This window comes from Amblyomma americanum, chromosome 6 (genome assembly GCF_052857255.1).
Source record: "Amblyomma americanum isolate KBUSLIRL-KWMA chromosome 6, ASM5285725v1, whole genome shotgun sequence".
NCBI classification, from domain to species: domain Eukaryota; kingdom Metazoa; phylum Arthropoda; class Arachnida; order Ixodida; family Ixodidae; genus Amblyomma; species Amblyomma americanum.
This window is the reverse complement of record NC_135502.1, coordinates 30,672,225-30,686,956: the sequence shown is the minus strand read 5'-3', so window position 1 is coordinate 30,686,956 and position 14,732 is coordinate 30,672,225. Positions and strand designations below refer to the sequence as shown.

The 14,732-nt window shown below is 47.6% G+C and overlaps 1 protein-coding gene across 2 annotated transcripts; it reads left to right on the top strand.

The window, feature by feature from the left end:
* The first annotated feature begins 316 nt into the window (after nt 1-316).
* LOC144136550 (solute carrier family 2, facilitated glucose transporter member 8-like) lies at nt 317-10,260 on the top strand. 2 transcript variants are annotated; one of them, XM_077668945.1, is made up of 5 exons: nt 317-394; nt 2,673-2,786; nt 4,743-5,531; nt 6,695-7,368; nt 9,443-10,260. In XM_077668945.1, the coding sequence occupies exons 2-5, from the start codon at nt 2,687-2,689 to the stop codon at nt 9,971-9,973; spliced, it is 2,094 nt and encodes a 697-aa protein (XP_077525071.1). In that variant the 5' UTR covers nt 317-394; nt 2,673-2,686; the 3' UTR covers nt 9,974-10,260. The 2 variants fall into 2 exon arrangements, with proteins under 2 accessions (XP_077525071.1, XP_077525070.1); XM_077668944.1 differs by lacking the exon at nt 317-394 and adding an exon at nt 2,343-2,569.
* Nucleotides 10,261-14,732: the final 4,472 nt, after the last annotated feature.

Below are 14,732 nucleotides of genomic sequence, written 5' to 3'. Positions count from 1 at the left end.
GAAATATGGGCCAAATATCCTGAAGATTATCTAACCAACTTGATGGTTTATTGGAGTTTAACAACTGCGGTGGCCACTAACCGCAAATAAACAAGCTAGACTAGTATTGGCCACAAACAGCGATTTTTTTAAAGCGCGGAATATTTAGTTCGTGACTTGTAAACAATGAGGCAGAACATTTGGGTCCGCTCTCAGTAACAAAAGCAGGCAATTTCATCGCCCACAGCCGTTTGCGTCTACTCGTATAGGCATTTCTTAATGCCGTGTGCTGCTTTATGCATGCTATTTGACTCGTTGTTTCGTCCGATGTGCAAGCTGCAAGCAAAATTGATGGCAGGTGTGTTTGGAGCCCTCTTTCATTGTGCCGTCAGAGCTGGAAAATGGCTTTCTAAAGGTAACGGTATGAGATATGTATTTATAATACGAGTATAAAAACCACGTGATGAGAAAAATAACAAGAAATATGGGCCAAATTTCCTGAAGATTATCTAACCAAATTGAGTTACCAACAAGAGTTTGCAAAGAAGCGAAAGTTTTTTAGCGAACAGCACATTGCAAGCCTCGGCCTTGCCGAGTTATGTTGCGTATAATTCGAAAAATGAGAACCCTATGCGTTATTTTGTTTTATATGGACTTCAGTGAACGCAAATCAGTTACTCCGAGCTTGTTCTCCATATGCCATTATTGCATTTTTTATTACGAGCAATGTGTGTCGAGATGTTGAATCGCGACGTTTTTGCTACAGCCTGCGAAGAGTCAATTTAAAAACGCAATACAGCATTCATGTATCTAATCTTTTTAGTTTGCCTCTATTCAAGCTGCTTATGTTGTGTCCATTAGGCAAGTTTCAGTAAGAGAATACCGTATCTACTTCGTAAAAGCTACGAGGTGCGGGGATTTTTTTAATTACCTGGCGTTCTTATACGTGCGCCAATATCTCCCTGCAGTGCAGGTTTCTACCATATCCAAATGCGACGTCAAGTCCAATATAAGGTGGGCTACGCAGCGGTTTTAATAGAACGCGTAAAAAATTGCTTCATGGCGGCTAGCTAGCATATAGTAGCCTACTTCAGGGCCGGTACTTCAGGGCCGTCACTATAGCGTCCTGGATAGGCAACCTGCGATGCCCAGCGCTGAAATTGTTCCATTGGGCGCCTAAACACTGCTGCCGTCAGCCACTTGGGCCGTTCTTAACGTGAGACCACATTCTTAACCATTATAGGCACGCATCTGGCTGATAACGTCCCATGACTTACTCAGCTGACGTAACCCTGTTGGCTTACGCATGCCAAGTGTGACTTGACAGGGCGTGGAAGCCCATGCTTGTATGCGCTACGGGTGCACAAAAACTGATTATCTTCTCTCTAGGCTGTGCGTTAGGGCGTTTCGATGGACACGGGAAACTTCAGCGCAGGATACCTATGAATTTGGTCATGCTCGTTAAAGTTTAGTGAGTATTTGTCCTCCCAATGCTGTAGTCAGCTGTATTACACTCAAAATTTCCGTAGCGTGCTATAGAAAAAGGAAGTTAATGATGCTCGAGGAAATGACATTGAAGGATGACAGCAGGCTTGGTTTTCAGTTAAGAAGACTAATAAGGTCGCTTGCCACAGCCTGCTAGACTTTTTTTACGGATGGCTAAGGGCAAGTAACATGTATATAGTTAGACTAGTTAGGCAAATGTGTCGCTTTAGAAGACATGCTATTCGGCTGAGAATAAGCATTTTCTTGCGCTTCAAAGGAGGAGCAATAAAAAAAAGAAGAAACAGAAGTGTCGGTGAAGGTAGGCATAGCAGCAAGGGTTGCGGAGGACGCGTATACTCAGATGTCAGCATCAGCTGTGCCGTTAGGTCATTAAATTATTCATCTCTCATGAGCATCGAACGGACAACCTTATTTTTTGTATCTATCTTATTTTCAGCACTTGAACGCGTCGCCCAAACTACGTAACTTATTGGCGCTGCTTGGGTCTTCTACAAACTTGCATTGGCCGCGCGTTCTGGTACCTATATGGCGCGCCAACTTTTGCAATAAGAAATAGACTCCTGCGCGAGAAGCAGAGGTAAAAATAGCAAAGACGCCAGCCTCAGATTCCCCCCCCCCCCCCCCCCCCCCCCCCAATCTCGCATTCTGGAGAGAACTGAGCGTGTTCTTCTTGCCACTTGTAATTCTAGCAAGTTCGTTTGGTGAAAATACTGTTTTTCTTTTACTGCGGTATAAATTGCCAAATATATAAAACTAAGGCCTTCAGAATTTTGCCGGTTCATCTTGGCATCGTGTACTTGCTGTAATCAATGCTTCTGAGTCTGCACGTGCCATTGAACAAAGAAGTGAAGAAGAAGTCGAGCTTGAGCCAATAGCCACGGTCTTCCGCTCCGTCAGCTTTCAGGTACGGACGTGATAGCTTGAAAGTGCCCTTAAACCTAGAACTTCACGCTTTCAGGGCCCACTTTCCATGCCTATACGCTTACAAGACAAGCTTTATATCTCGTGTTAATCTCTACCTCAGGTGGCGACTGAATAAGAAGTGTCCTGCTGCGCCCTCGTGGACTTAGTGCCGCGAGACATCGTAAGAATCTTGTTTCTTCGGGCCTTTCTCGCCATTTCGACAATTTGTATTTGCCGTTCCGAGGTGGCGCCAACGCGCGATACTTCAAGCGCTTGCCCTGCAGCTTAAAATGCAAAAATGGAGGATTCGTCAGCGAGCAGCCATTCAGAGTCAAAGAACCGCTCCTTCATCTCCAAGCCTGCCGCTTCACATCCGTACGACGCTTCTCGCCGTCAAGGTAAGAGTACAACGACCGACATAAGCCGATTGCAGCAACGGTGTTGAAGTACCAGGGCCTGCCTGGCTTATGCTTTTGGGGGTCGCCTTTCAGAACGTTAAGTTATGCGATAAGGTTTGGGCTTCGTCTGACGTCTCCGCCTCTAATGAGGACTGAATTCCATGCGAAAATTGGCACCGTCCCAGATTCACACCAAGCGCTGTGAATCTGAGCCAGCTTCTAGCTCTGTCCTCGAGAGTACTGAAGCCGTCAGAATAGTTCGTCAGTCGCGGTTAAGACTGTCCTGAAGGAACTGCTTCCAAGGGTTCCTGAACTGCTGACGCCTATTGTCAGCGGGTGATTCACAGGCTGTGAAAACTTCTTAAATGCACCAAGTGATGGTAAGAGGCAAGGACGTTACTCTAAACAGAAAAATTTAAGGTGCACGTGGCTTTGGGATAGCTGCATGTAAGGACTGCCTTGTGCCTATTTCAAAGCTTCCCCATGAAACAGCGAGAAGAGTGTCTCGCGAAATGTCTGTTTCCGAAACGAACAAGAGGGTACGCTGTTGAGCGGGTAAGGCAGTTATGCTTGCAGGTTCATGCTCTATTAAGCTCCATCATAAGCGTGCGTGGCTGTCCGGTGTGTGTGCACTGTGTTAAGCTGGGATTACGGGTTGAAGCACCAGGCACTGCCTTTTTATTGCTCAAAGTGTGCTGTCGTAGTCAGAAAACGATAGCACTGGATCAAGAGCTTTATAGCCGAGGTGTTGTTGTGACTCCCATCTCAGGGCGACTAAATCGACAGATCTGCGGAAGGGGAAAGGAGGCTGGGGTGGGATCGGAGAAAAGAGGCTAGGTGTACTTTTTGGAATCCGCGTTATTGTGCTTGCGGTAGCTGAACCGTCAACCATGCGCACATTTCTCCTAGTTTAATCAAAACTAACGATGGAAAAGCCAACCGCAGTACGACGGGCGCTGTTGTTTTTCGGCTGGTATTGGGGCTCGTCGAGATGCAGTATTCAAGCGTAATGTGATCAAGTTTACCAAATTGGTAAGTTGTGCACCACTGATTGGATTAATGAAGCTTGCCGCGCCGAGTGCAGAAACATCCTGGTTTTTAAGAGCCCCACCCGTTTGTACCAAATGTTGATACAGATGCAAAGAGGAACCATGTGGTGGTCGCGTTTTCTTCTCAAAGGTACTTAAACAGGCCCTAAGCAGGATTTCATTCATCGTTTTGACTTCTCCTGAAGAATAGAGTTAGGAGTCTAAGTAGACTCCGTTCATTGCACGTTATGAGTGCACGCACTTCTTTAAAGAAGAAGCGCCTTCCATGAGACCACTTTTACAATCGTCCACACACTTGTCCAGAGTGCTCTAACGACGCACTTTGTTGCGCACTTGTGGCAATCTTCGCTTCCCGGCGGACTTGTTATAGCATATTCTTGTACGTCCCATGGATGATGGACAGGGTTAATTGAGGAGACACGGAAGAGGCCTGTGCCCTGCAGTAAGCGTAGTCAGGCTGATGATGATTAGGGTCGTTGACTGACGAACTGCCTGCCTCCTCCTGCTGTTCAAGCTCGCTGTGTCCACGTCCCACATTTTACAGACAGATGAAATATCTTGAACATGGCAAAATGTTGTAAATTGCTAAAGTAGTAGTTTTTGTAGCTTTTACGAAAACATACATAGATCATAAATAAAAACTTATCAAATTTTGCGCTGAAGTTTACTCTAAAAGATAGAAAATGCAAGAGAGTATCCGTTGGAAGCATTCACATTTTAGCAGCTTTGCCTCGTCTTATTTTCAAATAAGACTAGAACACGAACTCGACGTTAGACATGTTTGTCACTTGGGTTCTTCCCCTCGTGCAAGGAGTAACCCTGGTGCACGCGTCATTGACTGCATTGACAACATGACTATTTCTGATGAAGTTATGAAAATTTTACACTGAATTTTTTTCTGCAACAGGTGTAACCAGAGCCGCACCGGACGCCGGAGCACAGAACGTGCCTACGAAGGATGCGGAAGGCGCGTTAAACATCACGAGTTCCGGTGCACCACACGATGCTTTTCTCTCAAAGGACGATGCAGGGAAATCATCTGGAGGCGTGGCGGGGAGTTCAGGAGTGAACGCTCCCGACAAGGACGTTATCCTGGAGCACGCCTCAATTCCGAACGTTTCGATCAGCAACGCCGCCACTTCTGGAGCTCCGTCGGAAGAACCCAGCATCCGGAACAACACTGGTGAAGAAGCAGCGCTTCTTGTTGCTCCGCTGACGGACGCTTCACAGGCGAGCGCTACTCCAGCTACTGCCATCGCCTCGACCTCTGAAGGAACGGTTGCCACGGTCGACACGGCTGCTGCCCCTGCGACCACGACACGCGATAATTGCGACCTTAGTGCAATGGAGCAAGGCTCTCGTGGCCTTCCCGTGGAGGCTGCTTTAGTGCAAGGGGCCGACACAGCGTCCGCAGGTGTGAACGCTATGGCGGTTCCGAGTACTGCCCCAATGCCAGAGGCCGAACCCGCAGTTGTCGTTGCACCGGATGCCGTGGGCACGGTGGTGGACGCCCGAAGACGACTGTACGTTGCCGTGGCCATAACCTACATGGCGTCGCTGTCGTTCGGCTTCTCCCTGGCTTACTCTTCACCAGCACTTCCCAATATACGGAAGGTCATGACGTTCAGCGAAAGCGACAGCGGCTGGTTCGGATCCCTCGTTACGCTGGGCGCAGTGATCGGCGGTTTAACCGGCGGTAAGGAGACTATAGGTCACACATGCGCATTGGTATTGCTAAGAGCTTTGGATAAGTACGGCGGAGCTATTTATCGAGGGATTGTAGCCGCATGCGTTTGACAAATTTTACGGTGGTGATTTTATTAGATAGCGTTGAACTCTTGTTGTTTTAAGTGTTTGGATGTGTTTTTTTTTGCAAAAAAGGCTACTGCACAATGAAGATGCCCGATTTATGCACAACAACAAAGTACGGTAATGTTTTGCCATTTATGCTACTTTCCTTACGTATACAACTCTGGAGTTAGTGAAGGCGCAGAAATTGCTTTTTGTTTTAAGTCCAAGTAATTCTCAGAGCTAAGGAAAAGGTATGCCGGCTAATCACCTAATTTCGTGATGTGAGAAGACAAGCGCAGCCGCACGAAGGATTACCATTTGGTTCCAGTCAGTGTGCCTCCGATGAGAGAATCGAAATGTGTTCCGAACCGAACTGTTGTTGGGCCGGTGGATATTCTTCGTGGCGCCGCAGGGTTTGAAACATTCACGCCGAGCACTGTCACTGATGTTTAGCGGCAAATTACTGTGTTTATGTTCATATAAATTTAAGGTATTTTTTGCTGTTTTAACACACCCACGCACACGCACGCACGCTCGCACGCACGCTCGCACGCAAGCTTCCTTTCAAAGGAGGCTTTGCGCCACGTGGCGATAGCTTTGAAAACTAAAAACATAGTGCGTTGATAGCATCTGTAGCGCAAAAAATAAAAAAAAATGACCTAGTGGCTGCAGAACGGAGTCTGATAGGCCGCTACGCTTAGAGGAACTGGCTGAGTGCTGTCCCGAATTCCTAGAAACGGTGAAGATTCTTACCGATCAGCAAGTGATCGCCGAAGTTTTCGGTTGCAGCACACTGCGATTTTAAGGAGGCGGTTTTGATTCCAATAGAAGTCCTCTACCTAGATATTGTCGCAGCCGCTGGTTGATTACGTTTTCTACAGACGTTTTTTGCCGGCTTCATGATGGTGGTTCAATGAAAGCACAGCCATGCAGCTTCCCTGTAGGACCTCTTCCTTTTAGACAAGCGTTCCCACCCCTAATCACAGAAATAAGCTTGCCGCTTTTCGTGGGTAACGAAATATACAAACCTATTCTCGACCTTGCATTCTGGCTTCAAAACCTCTGCAGGCCGTCATCTGAGCATGATCGGTAGGCGAGGCACCCTGATCGCTTCGTCCGTCTGGTTCATGGTCGGCTGGCTCTGCCTGGTAGCGGGTTCCCCCAAGGCCGCGCTGTTCGCCGGCCGCGTACTGACGGGCGTCGGCACTGGCATGGTGGCGCTCGCCGTCACCGTCTTCATCTCGGAGATCTCGCCCGCAGAGCTGCGTGGTCTCCTCAACACGGGCGCCAACCTGGTCCTCTGCAGCGGCATCCTCGTCGTCTTCATCCTGGGCAAGTTCCTCAACTTCTGGATGCTGGCCGTCTGCTGCCTGCTGCCGTCGGCCTGCACCAGCGTATCGCTCTTCTGGTGTCACGAGTCTCCACGCTGGCTCCTCAAGAACGGCCACCGAGACCGCGCGGCCGCGGCGCTCCGCTTCTACCTCGGTCCCGACGCCGCAACCGAGATGACCGCCATGGAATCGGCACTGACGCGTCACGGGAACGATGCCGCTGCGAGCTTCTCGCTGCATGACCTCGCAGCGCCACGTGTCTACCGCTCGCTCCTGTGCGTCCTTCTGACCATGACGATGCAGCAGATGTCGGCCATAGGGGTGATCATTGCCTACGCCCAAGACATCTTCGAGGACGCCGGCACGTCCGTGTCGGCGGAGAACTCGGCTATCATCGTGGCGGCTATCCAAGTAAGCAGGGGGTTTATATCGCGCTTCGACATTGGAGGTGTATTGGGGAAGCTGGAATGCGTGTTAAGGTTGTGAGCAGTTTTAGGAGAGTGGCAGGGTACCAATTATTGCTCGCATAAACAAAAAGTATGCTTCGTAATGTTACTGTATTGGAGGATGTGCTGGGTGACTCGCGTGGCGTCATGAAGAAACAGCTGCTTGTTAATGGCGCACTGCTGCAGAATCTTAAATAACCCAAAATTTTAAATAACCCAGGAATACTAGACCGGCTTAGCACGTACGCGAAACTGACGCTCGGAGGACAGAACCAGCTGGATGATGTAATTTATTTCATGAACTAAAATCGCTGGTTTCACTGGGCTCATTTCTGTCTGTGGTTGGTTATTCAACGTTCGGATTAGCGATGTAAGTTTGGAATTGGTAACTTAAGGCTATTTCCTTATTCAACGTTCGGATTAGCGATGTAAGTTTGGAATTGGTAACTTAAGGCTATTTCCACTTTCAGCTTATTCCTGTTGCATGCTGCATCACAGTCACAAACAGAAAAAGGTGTGCAGCTGCTGTTCAGTATGAAGCAGGTGCGAAAACTGCCAATCTCCTGAGCATTGTAGTGTGCTGACTTGACTTTTCGAGACCAAAAAATCAGGCGTGCTAGAAGAGAAACTACGCAGAATAAAAACGTACAAAAATACTGGAACGGTATGAAAAGAAAGGTTAAAAACCTTTAGTTTTACCCAGGAAAGACAGCACCGAACCGAAATGGGAACTGTGAAATGTCAACAATTCTCCTACTGCTAAAATGATTGCGAAGTCAGAAAGAGAGAGTAGGCGGGCGAAGAGAAAAGCAGTAACCTTACTGACAGTTCTTAAAGGTTTCCAGTGATTGAATATGACCTTACTTGAAAGGAAAATGATTTGTGCACGAAAATGGTATTACTTAAAGTTGGAAAATCATTGTAGAGGACAAATTTTCTTGAAAGGAACAAAGGCGGCAGCTTGAGTAGAAGGCTTTCTTGTCATTTGCATTTGCAGTTTCTGTAAGAGCAGCGTAATAGCTATCACTCGCTATTACTTTTTCTGTTAGGTGAAAAAAAAAAACGATGAATGGTGATGTCTTCTTCATATGAGTTTCTTCAATCAAATTGTTGCATTAGAGTTTCACCGCCAGTCGTTGCGGTGCCTTAGAGCACACGGGCGAACAGTGACTACGTATAGAAATAAGAAACTTCGTATGGTTTGCCTGGTATGCAGCGATGAAAAGCATCAGAGTTAACAGTGCCACCTCGAAGAGGCAACAATATATCGTTTGCTAAGAAGCGAGGAAAGATAGATTTTGGTCAATGCTGTCGCATCATGCCATCATCATGACATTTTGCGTTTCATCGTAACACTTCATCATCGGAGGTTAAGTACAGACGTCTTTAAGTCGTATCGCGACTTTTCTCGGCCACTATCCAGTAGTACTGTAAAATCAGGGTGGAGAGAGAGAATGATTCGTCCTCTTTGGAAATCCTTGTACACAAGCTTGCACTTTGCTTTATTAAAGGTGATCGACGCATGGAAGAGACGAAAGTTGTCTATGGACGGCACGGTCACGATAGCATAGATGGAACAACAAAATGTAGATGAAAGTACCTGCACCTTGTATGAAAAAGATATGTGCGGTTTACGTCAGATGAAAGTTCTCGGCGGAAAACACGTTTTGAGATAGTTTAGAAAAGTGGAAAGGCTGTTTAGTTATCCGAAGTGTTTCTAAACACGGGTGCGGTGAAGAAGGGTAATTGTCCTGCTTTGTGGCTATGTCTTGTGCCATGACTGCTCCTGCACTGGGATGGGGTAGTGGTTTCTATTTAACCTCGCAGCAGTGTCCGCTTCTTTCCGCATAAGTCTGAAGGTCTAAAAGTTGCCTTGCAGGCACGATACTATTTACTGTGTCCCCCTTTCGCTCACTTGACGGGTGCCTAGAGTAAGCTTAGTGGTCTCGCGGTTCTTCCCTAGTCCTTGTACTTCGCTTTGCACTCATTCCGTTGTTGTCTTGATGTTAGAGTTCCTGACATATTTCTCTGCATTTCAGGTGATCATGGTAGCAATAGCTACGGTACTTGCCGATCGCCTTGGCCGCAAAGTCCTGCTCCTCTTCTCGTCAGCAGTGTCCTCAGCGTGTCTTGCTGTGCTGGGTCTGTCCTTCCACCTCAAGGCGACGGTGGGCAAGGATTTTGAAGATTCATTCGGTTGGCTGCCGCTGGTTAGCCTCTGTGCCTTCTTCGTGGGCTACGCAGTGGGCTTGGGACCGCTACCCTGGGTCCTGCTGGGAGAGATGATCCCGCTGAAAGCCAAGGGATTCGCAACGGGATTCTGCACCGCGACCCTTTTCGCGGAAGCGTTTGTCCTGACGAAGGGCTACAACAGCATCCGCGCGGTTTTGGGCACCGCCGGCACCTACTGGATGTTCAGCTCGTCTCTGGCCGGTGGCTTCGTTCTGATGTACCTGTTCGTTCCCGAGACGAAAGGAAAAGACCTCGAGCAAATCGAGCGCCTTTTCGGCAAGACTCTTTCGTCGCCTCGCGATTCGCTAATCAGGAACGATGCCCCAGATACGAAATAATTTCTTCTTAAATAGTTTTTTAAAGTTTTATGAACATTTTCAATTTAGAGGACAATATGAATTCGCCACCTGGTTTCAATCTTAATGAGCATTGGAGATAGTTTTATGCAGGGTTCTAAATGTGTGATTGTTAATAAAGTGCGATAGAAATGAGCTGAATATTAGCGTCAGTTTTTAATTCTGCACAAAATTCGTTTACCTGTCTTTGAGAACCGCAGAACGCTCGATGTAGCAAAAGTGGATTTTATGCTGATGTGTGAATGTGAATTCATGTGAATCAAAGCTTGTTGCTGGTTTTGTGCCCTCAATTAAAGACGTTGTATTGTGTTAGTGCACACTCCAATATGTGTGCGTTAGCATAATAGATTGTTGTAGGCGGCTGGGAAGAAAATTGGAGGGACGCTTAAGCTCCGCCTTAAGGGTATGACGTGACAGCGCAATTCCCGTATATGCAGAAGGTCCTCCTCTGCTTTACATTCTTGCATCCCTGGGAGTCCTTGTGCCTCTCCTGGCTCAGTAGCGCGGCGCTAAGTGATGCGCCCCTGCCCTGCGATGGCAGGTGCTGCCAGCGGTGGGGCTTGTGCGGCTCAGGTTGCTCTTCCTGAGCAACCTATTGAGACCAATCATTTTTATAACTGCCACCTGCCATGATAGGCAGTTTGCTCACTATCCAATGGGCAGGTTATGACGCCGCAAGGTCATGTCACCTAGGTGACGTCCTGCCTCCTAGCTTGCTTTCTGGGGAACGCCTGCCAGAGCCATGCCCGCGCTTTTCTCTCGACGCCGACGCCGACAACGCCGACACCGAATGGAGAACGAGGCCTTCAATGCTATCGCGTTAAAGAACATTTGGGGACACCTAGGCTCCGCCTTTAAGGGTCTGATGCGGCAGCGTTAATGGGTCCCGTCAGTGACTCCACTTGATCTCATAAGCGTATTGCCCGCTCATGTGCTCTACTATTGTGACCAGTTCACATGACACACCAATGTCACTTGGCACAAGCATACAGCAGTTTGCGCTCACCTGTCGCAGACATGAACTTTCCTACTCGCTAATCACTACTCCCTTAATTAGTGCTTCTCTGATCACATACATACTCATTAGCATAGATTCATAAGCTACCAAATTTTATGAAAAACCACACGAATACGTATAAAGCCCTGTTTTAACAAAAGTCGTACGAACGTACCTGAGTGGCCTAGGAAAAGAAGACGTCGCTGGGAACAGCCAGTTTTTCATTATGCACTTAGCTGGAGACAGCGCTTCGGCCGTTGACCGAGGTCCTGCAATTCTGAAATCATCAGTGGCACTTACAAGGTGATTCGGCTTCGTCTCCAGTGCGGCAATGTGCGGTAACAGCCGTCCGTACCGAGGTCCTGACTTCAGGGATGCCCTTTACCGTGTTCTGAGCCTTCGTGACATGATTTGCATTGGACAATACCAAGTGAGTCATGTTTGGATGGTGTCTTCTGAGAATAGTGTATCAAACCAAAAGCTCGTTGACTTCATAGAGTTGCGCGTAAAAGGTCTGAAATGCATGATATTTGATCCGGAAACCAGCAACATCAAGCTGAAGGTACCATGGCTCCCGCGCCCCATGGAGCATCGCCACATTGTAGAAGCTTTGGAACCGTATGGCACTGTCCAATCAGTGGAGCGCGAAAAGTTGCGCACCTCGAGAATGGAACGTTTGGAGACAGCAAGCCATGAAGTTTCGATCATTCTGAAAGGTGGGGTTTCATCTTCAAGCAGTCCCCCCCTCCACCTTGAAAGTATTTGGGAGTCGGGCTTTCGTGATTATACTGGGAAGGCCTCCACTATGCCTTTGGTGCAGCAGGATTGGATACGTCCAGCGGCAGAGCCGTACGCCTCGATGCACCAGAGTCGTCGTTTTGGTCACACAATAGTTAGATGTGCCATGACCTATGACGATAGGTTGCGTCAGGACCGCGAGGGTGTTGGAGGATCTCGAACCGCGCCGGGGGAGAATTGTTGAAGGTGAGGGGGGGGGGGGGGCTAATAACATTTATTTTGACCTTGGAAGGCGGAGGTGTACTAGGGAGGCCGAGGCCAGTGCCATGGAGTACAACAAATTGGAAAAGGGGAAACAAATACAAAGAACAATGAATAAAACAACAAAACGCGTTTAGAGCAGTTAAGCCACAGATGGCGGGCTGCTTGGCGCCAAAACTCTCTGACGTCTTTAGTGTCGAAGCTGACTCAAGTGGCGCTCGGAAGCGAGCGCCACATGTGAATGGTGCACGATAGAAATAGCTGGGATGCGTGAAAATAGTTTTAGCCGTGTCACCTTGATGCGTTCGCCAGAAAAGGAGAGCAGAGCGAGCCGCTCTAGTGGAGCACTTGGCTAAGTTTCGACCGGCTTCGACCATGTGGAGGTCCCTTTCCTCTTCCTATTCCTTTCTTCAAGGCGCGGTTGAGGTGTCCACCGAAGTTAGTGAGCTTTTTATTTCTCCCTAACTGATTCGCCGCCGGGTTCAATGCATAGCGCCGATGACGTTTTCAAGTAATGGAATGCGCCTCGAGTCACTGGAAACTCTAGATGAGCCTAGATATGAGCCGGTGTTGAGCTGCCATTCCGTGTGTGTGCCTGGTTACCAAGCGCTCTGAAATGGCGCGCTTGCCCGTGCGTGGCGCTGTCCAGCGGAGGCGCGCTTTTTTGAAGAGAACATTACTGAGCCGCAAGCTATGGCAGCGGAGAGAAATGGTTGCGCAAACATGGAATGCAGATACCTGCTGAAGCAAGAGTAGGTTATGCAGTACTGAACTGGTGAAAAATTTGCGTCAAACTATGCAAACCAAAAGAAGGAACGAAACGAGACACAAGCGCTAAACCACAACTAGAATTTATTGAAACCAGGAAGCACCTTATATAAGGTGAAGTTTCAAAACGAATGAAGGGTGGAATGGAGGAGAGGGTGAACAAAGACGACCATCTAGGTACGCAGAGGCAAGAAAACAGCCATAAAGCACAAAAGAGAAAACATCGGTTAGTTGATAGCTGCATCTAAAAATTATAAGGCAAAAAGAGATAAGGATGGGATGCTGACCCGCCTAATGCCAAATTTCTTTATGTGGAACGCTTCCAGAGTAACACGTGCCGTTTTATTTTTGCTCTTGCCAAGTATCTTCGTCTCATTTAACCGCGCATCGCATCCGTCGCAAATTATTGCGTGCGGAACCAAATATGCGTACTTATCCTTTAATTCTGATAAATTTCGGGCATGGTCCCCCAAACGTTCGTTCATGCAGCGGACAGTGTGGCTGACATAAAATTTTCCACACGTTAAGGGGTTGGCGTAGACCACTTCTACGGAATATTTGGTAAACGGAGTGTCGTGCTTTATCTTGAATGCAACTCAAGAAAGCAGTAATGCCAGATAAAGCACGACATTCCGACTGTACCTGTATCTGCGAAGAGTGATGACTCTAGATTTGCACTATAGCAGTGTTTAGTATCTTGTGTAAGTATCCCACTGCTGCTTGCGTTGCTGCTGGTACAACTGCTCACTCGTAAGCACGTACTATACACTGATCTTGGGATGGGCCCATCGATGAATGCACCAAAAGGAAAACAATCACAAGCAGTTCGCTGAGTGAACCGAAGAGTCTAACATTAAATCATGACAAAAAAAAAAGACATTGATGCTTTAATAGAGAAAATTTATTTTCTTTTATTTGCTCTCAGAGGGAACTATAATAATATAGTCTACAAAAATTCCTTTTCATATTTTCACATTTAAAACACTAGCCGCTCCTTGCGCTCTTCCGTTTTGCTTTGAGGACTTTTTGAGTCTCCCATCTATTCTTATCACCCTGCCCCTATCACCGTAACTCCTGGTTACTCATCGATGTCAGTGAGATATCCGTCAGACTAGTTACACCGCAAGAGCGCCACTGGGCTCTCAAAATCCACGTGTTTGCTTGCGCAGCCGCTGGAATCCGGCCAAGTTGCCTTACGAGCCCCAAGGGTAGCAGAAGCTTGTTTCAGGAAGCACCTTGGGCGTTTTCGCAGAAGGTTCTCTTGCCTAAAAAAATTCTTGGCTCCGCTTCACGTCACTCAGCGAGGCACAGGGCGCTCATTTTTTTACGTAACGCCTGCGGGATGAGCCTCCTTGTTCCGTACGCGACGGCCTGGCGCCTGTTCCATTAGGCTGTACTCGATTCAAGTACCTTTTTCTTTTTTTTAGTTTACAGGCGCTTTCTTTTTCTGGTCTTTCACCGTGTGCGTGTTTGCAGCGGAGTTCTTTTACTGCTACCATTCTACGTAATGAACATCATGACGCCTAGCCTCATACCGGTTACCAGCATTTTTTAATGCAGGAGTGCATTATATACATCCACGTTTCCACTTTGCCGTTTCTGTAGATTGTTGTCCGTCCTTCTGCAATGCGTCCTCCGGCGGACACTTGAGCTAGATAAAAATCTAGATATCACCTCACCTGAAGAAACAATAAAGGCCAGGCAAGTTTTTAAAAGCGTACACTGTATCTATGGCCGCGTGGTACGAGGTTAGGTCATTCATGTAATCCAGGGGCAGCTTGGAAGAAGACGAAGAATACACATATAAGAAGAAAGGGATAACCTCAGTAGAATAGCTGATTCCAATGGGAGCTCCCGTGAGAAGAAAAAAAGAGGGCGGAGGAAATGCGCGGTATACAATATTAGTATAATCTTTCACGTTTGCGGATCTCTACCTGCGCACAATGGAAGAAGGTGAAGTGCACTGTTATCTTAAAT

Excerpts from the sequence above, each read along its gene's own strand:
- LOC144136550 (XM_077668945.1), top strand. The coding sequence starts at position 2,687 with ATGGAGGATTCGTCAGCGAGCAGCCATTCAGAGTCAAAGAACCGCTCC. Across the intron at positions 2,787-4,742 it reads CGACGCTTCTCGCCGTCAAG|GTGTAACCAGAGCCGCACCG; the intron begins GTAAGAGTACAA and ends TTTCTGCAACAG. Across the intron at positions 5,532-6,694 it reads GATCGGCGGTTTAACCGGCG|GCCGTCATCTGAGCATGATC; the intron begins GTAAGGAGACTA and ends AAACCTCTGCAG.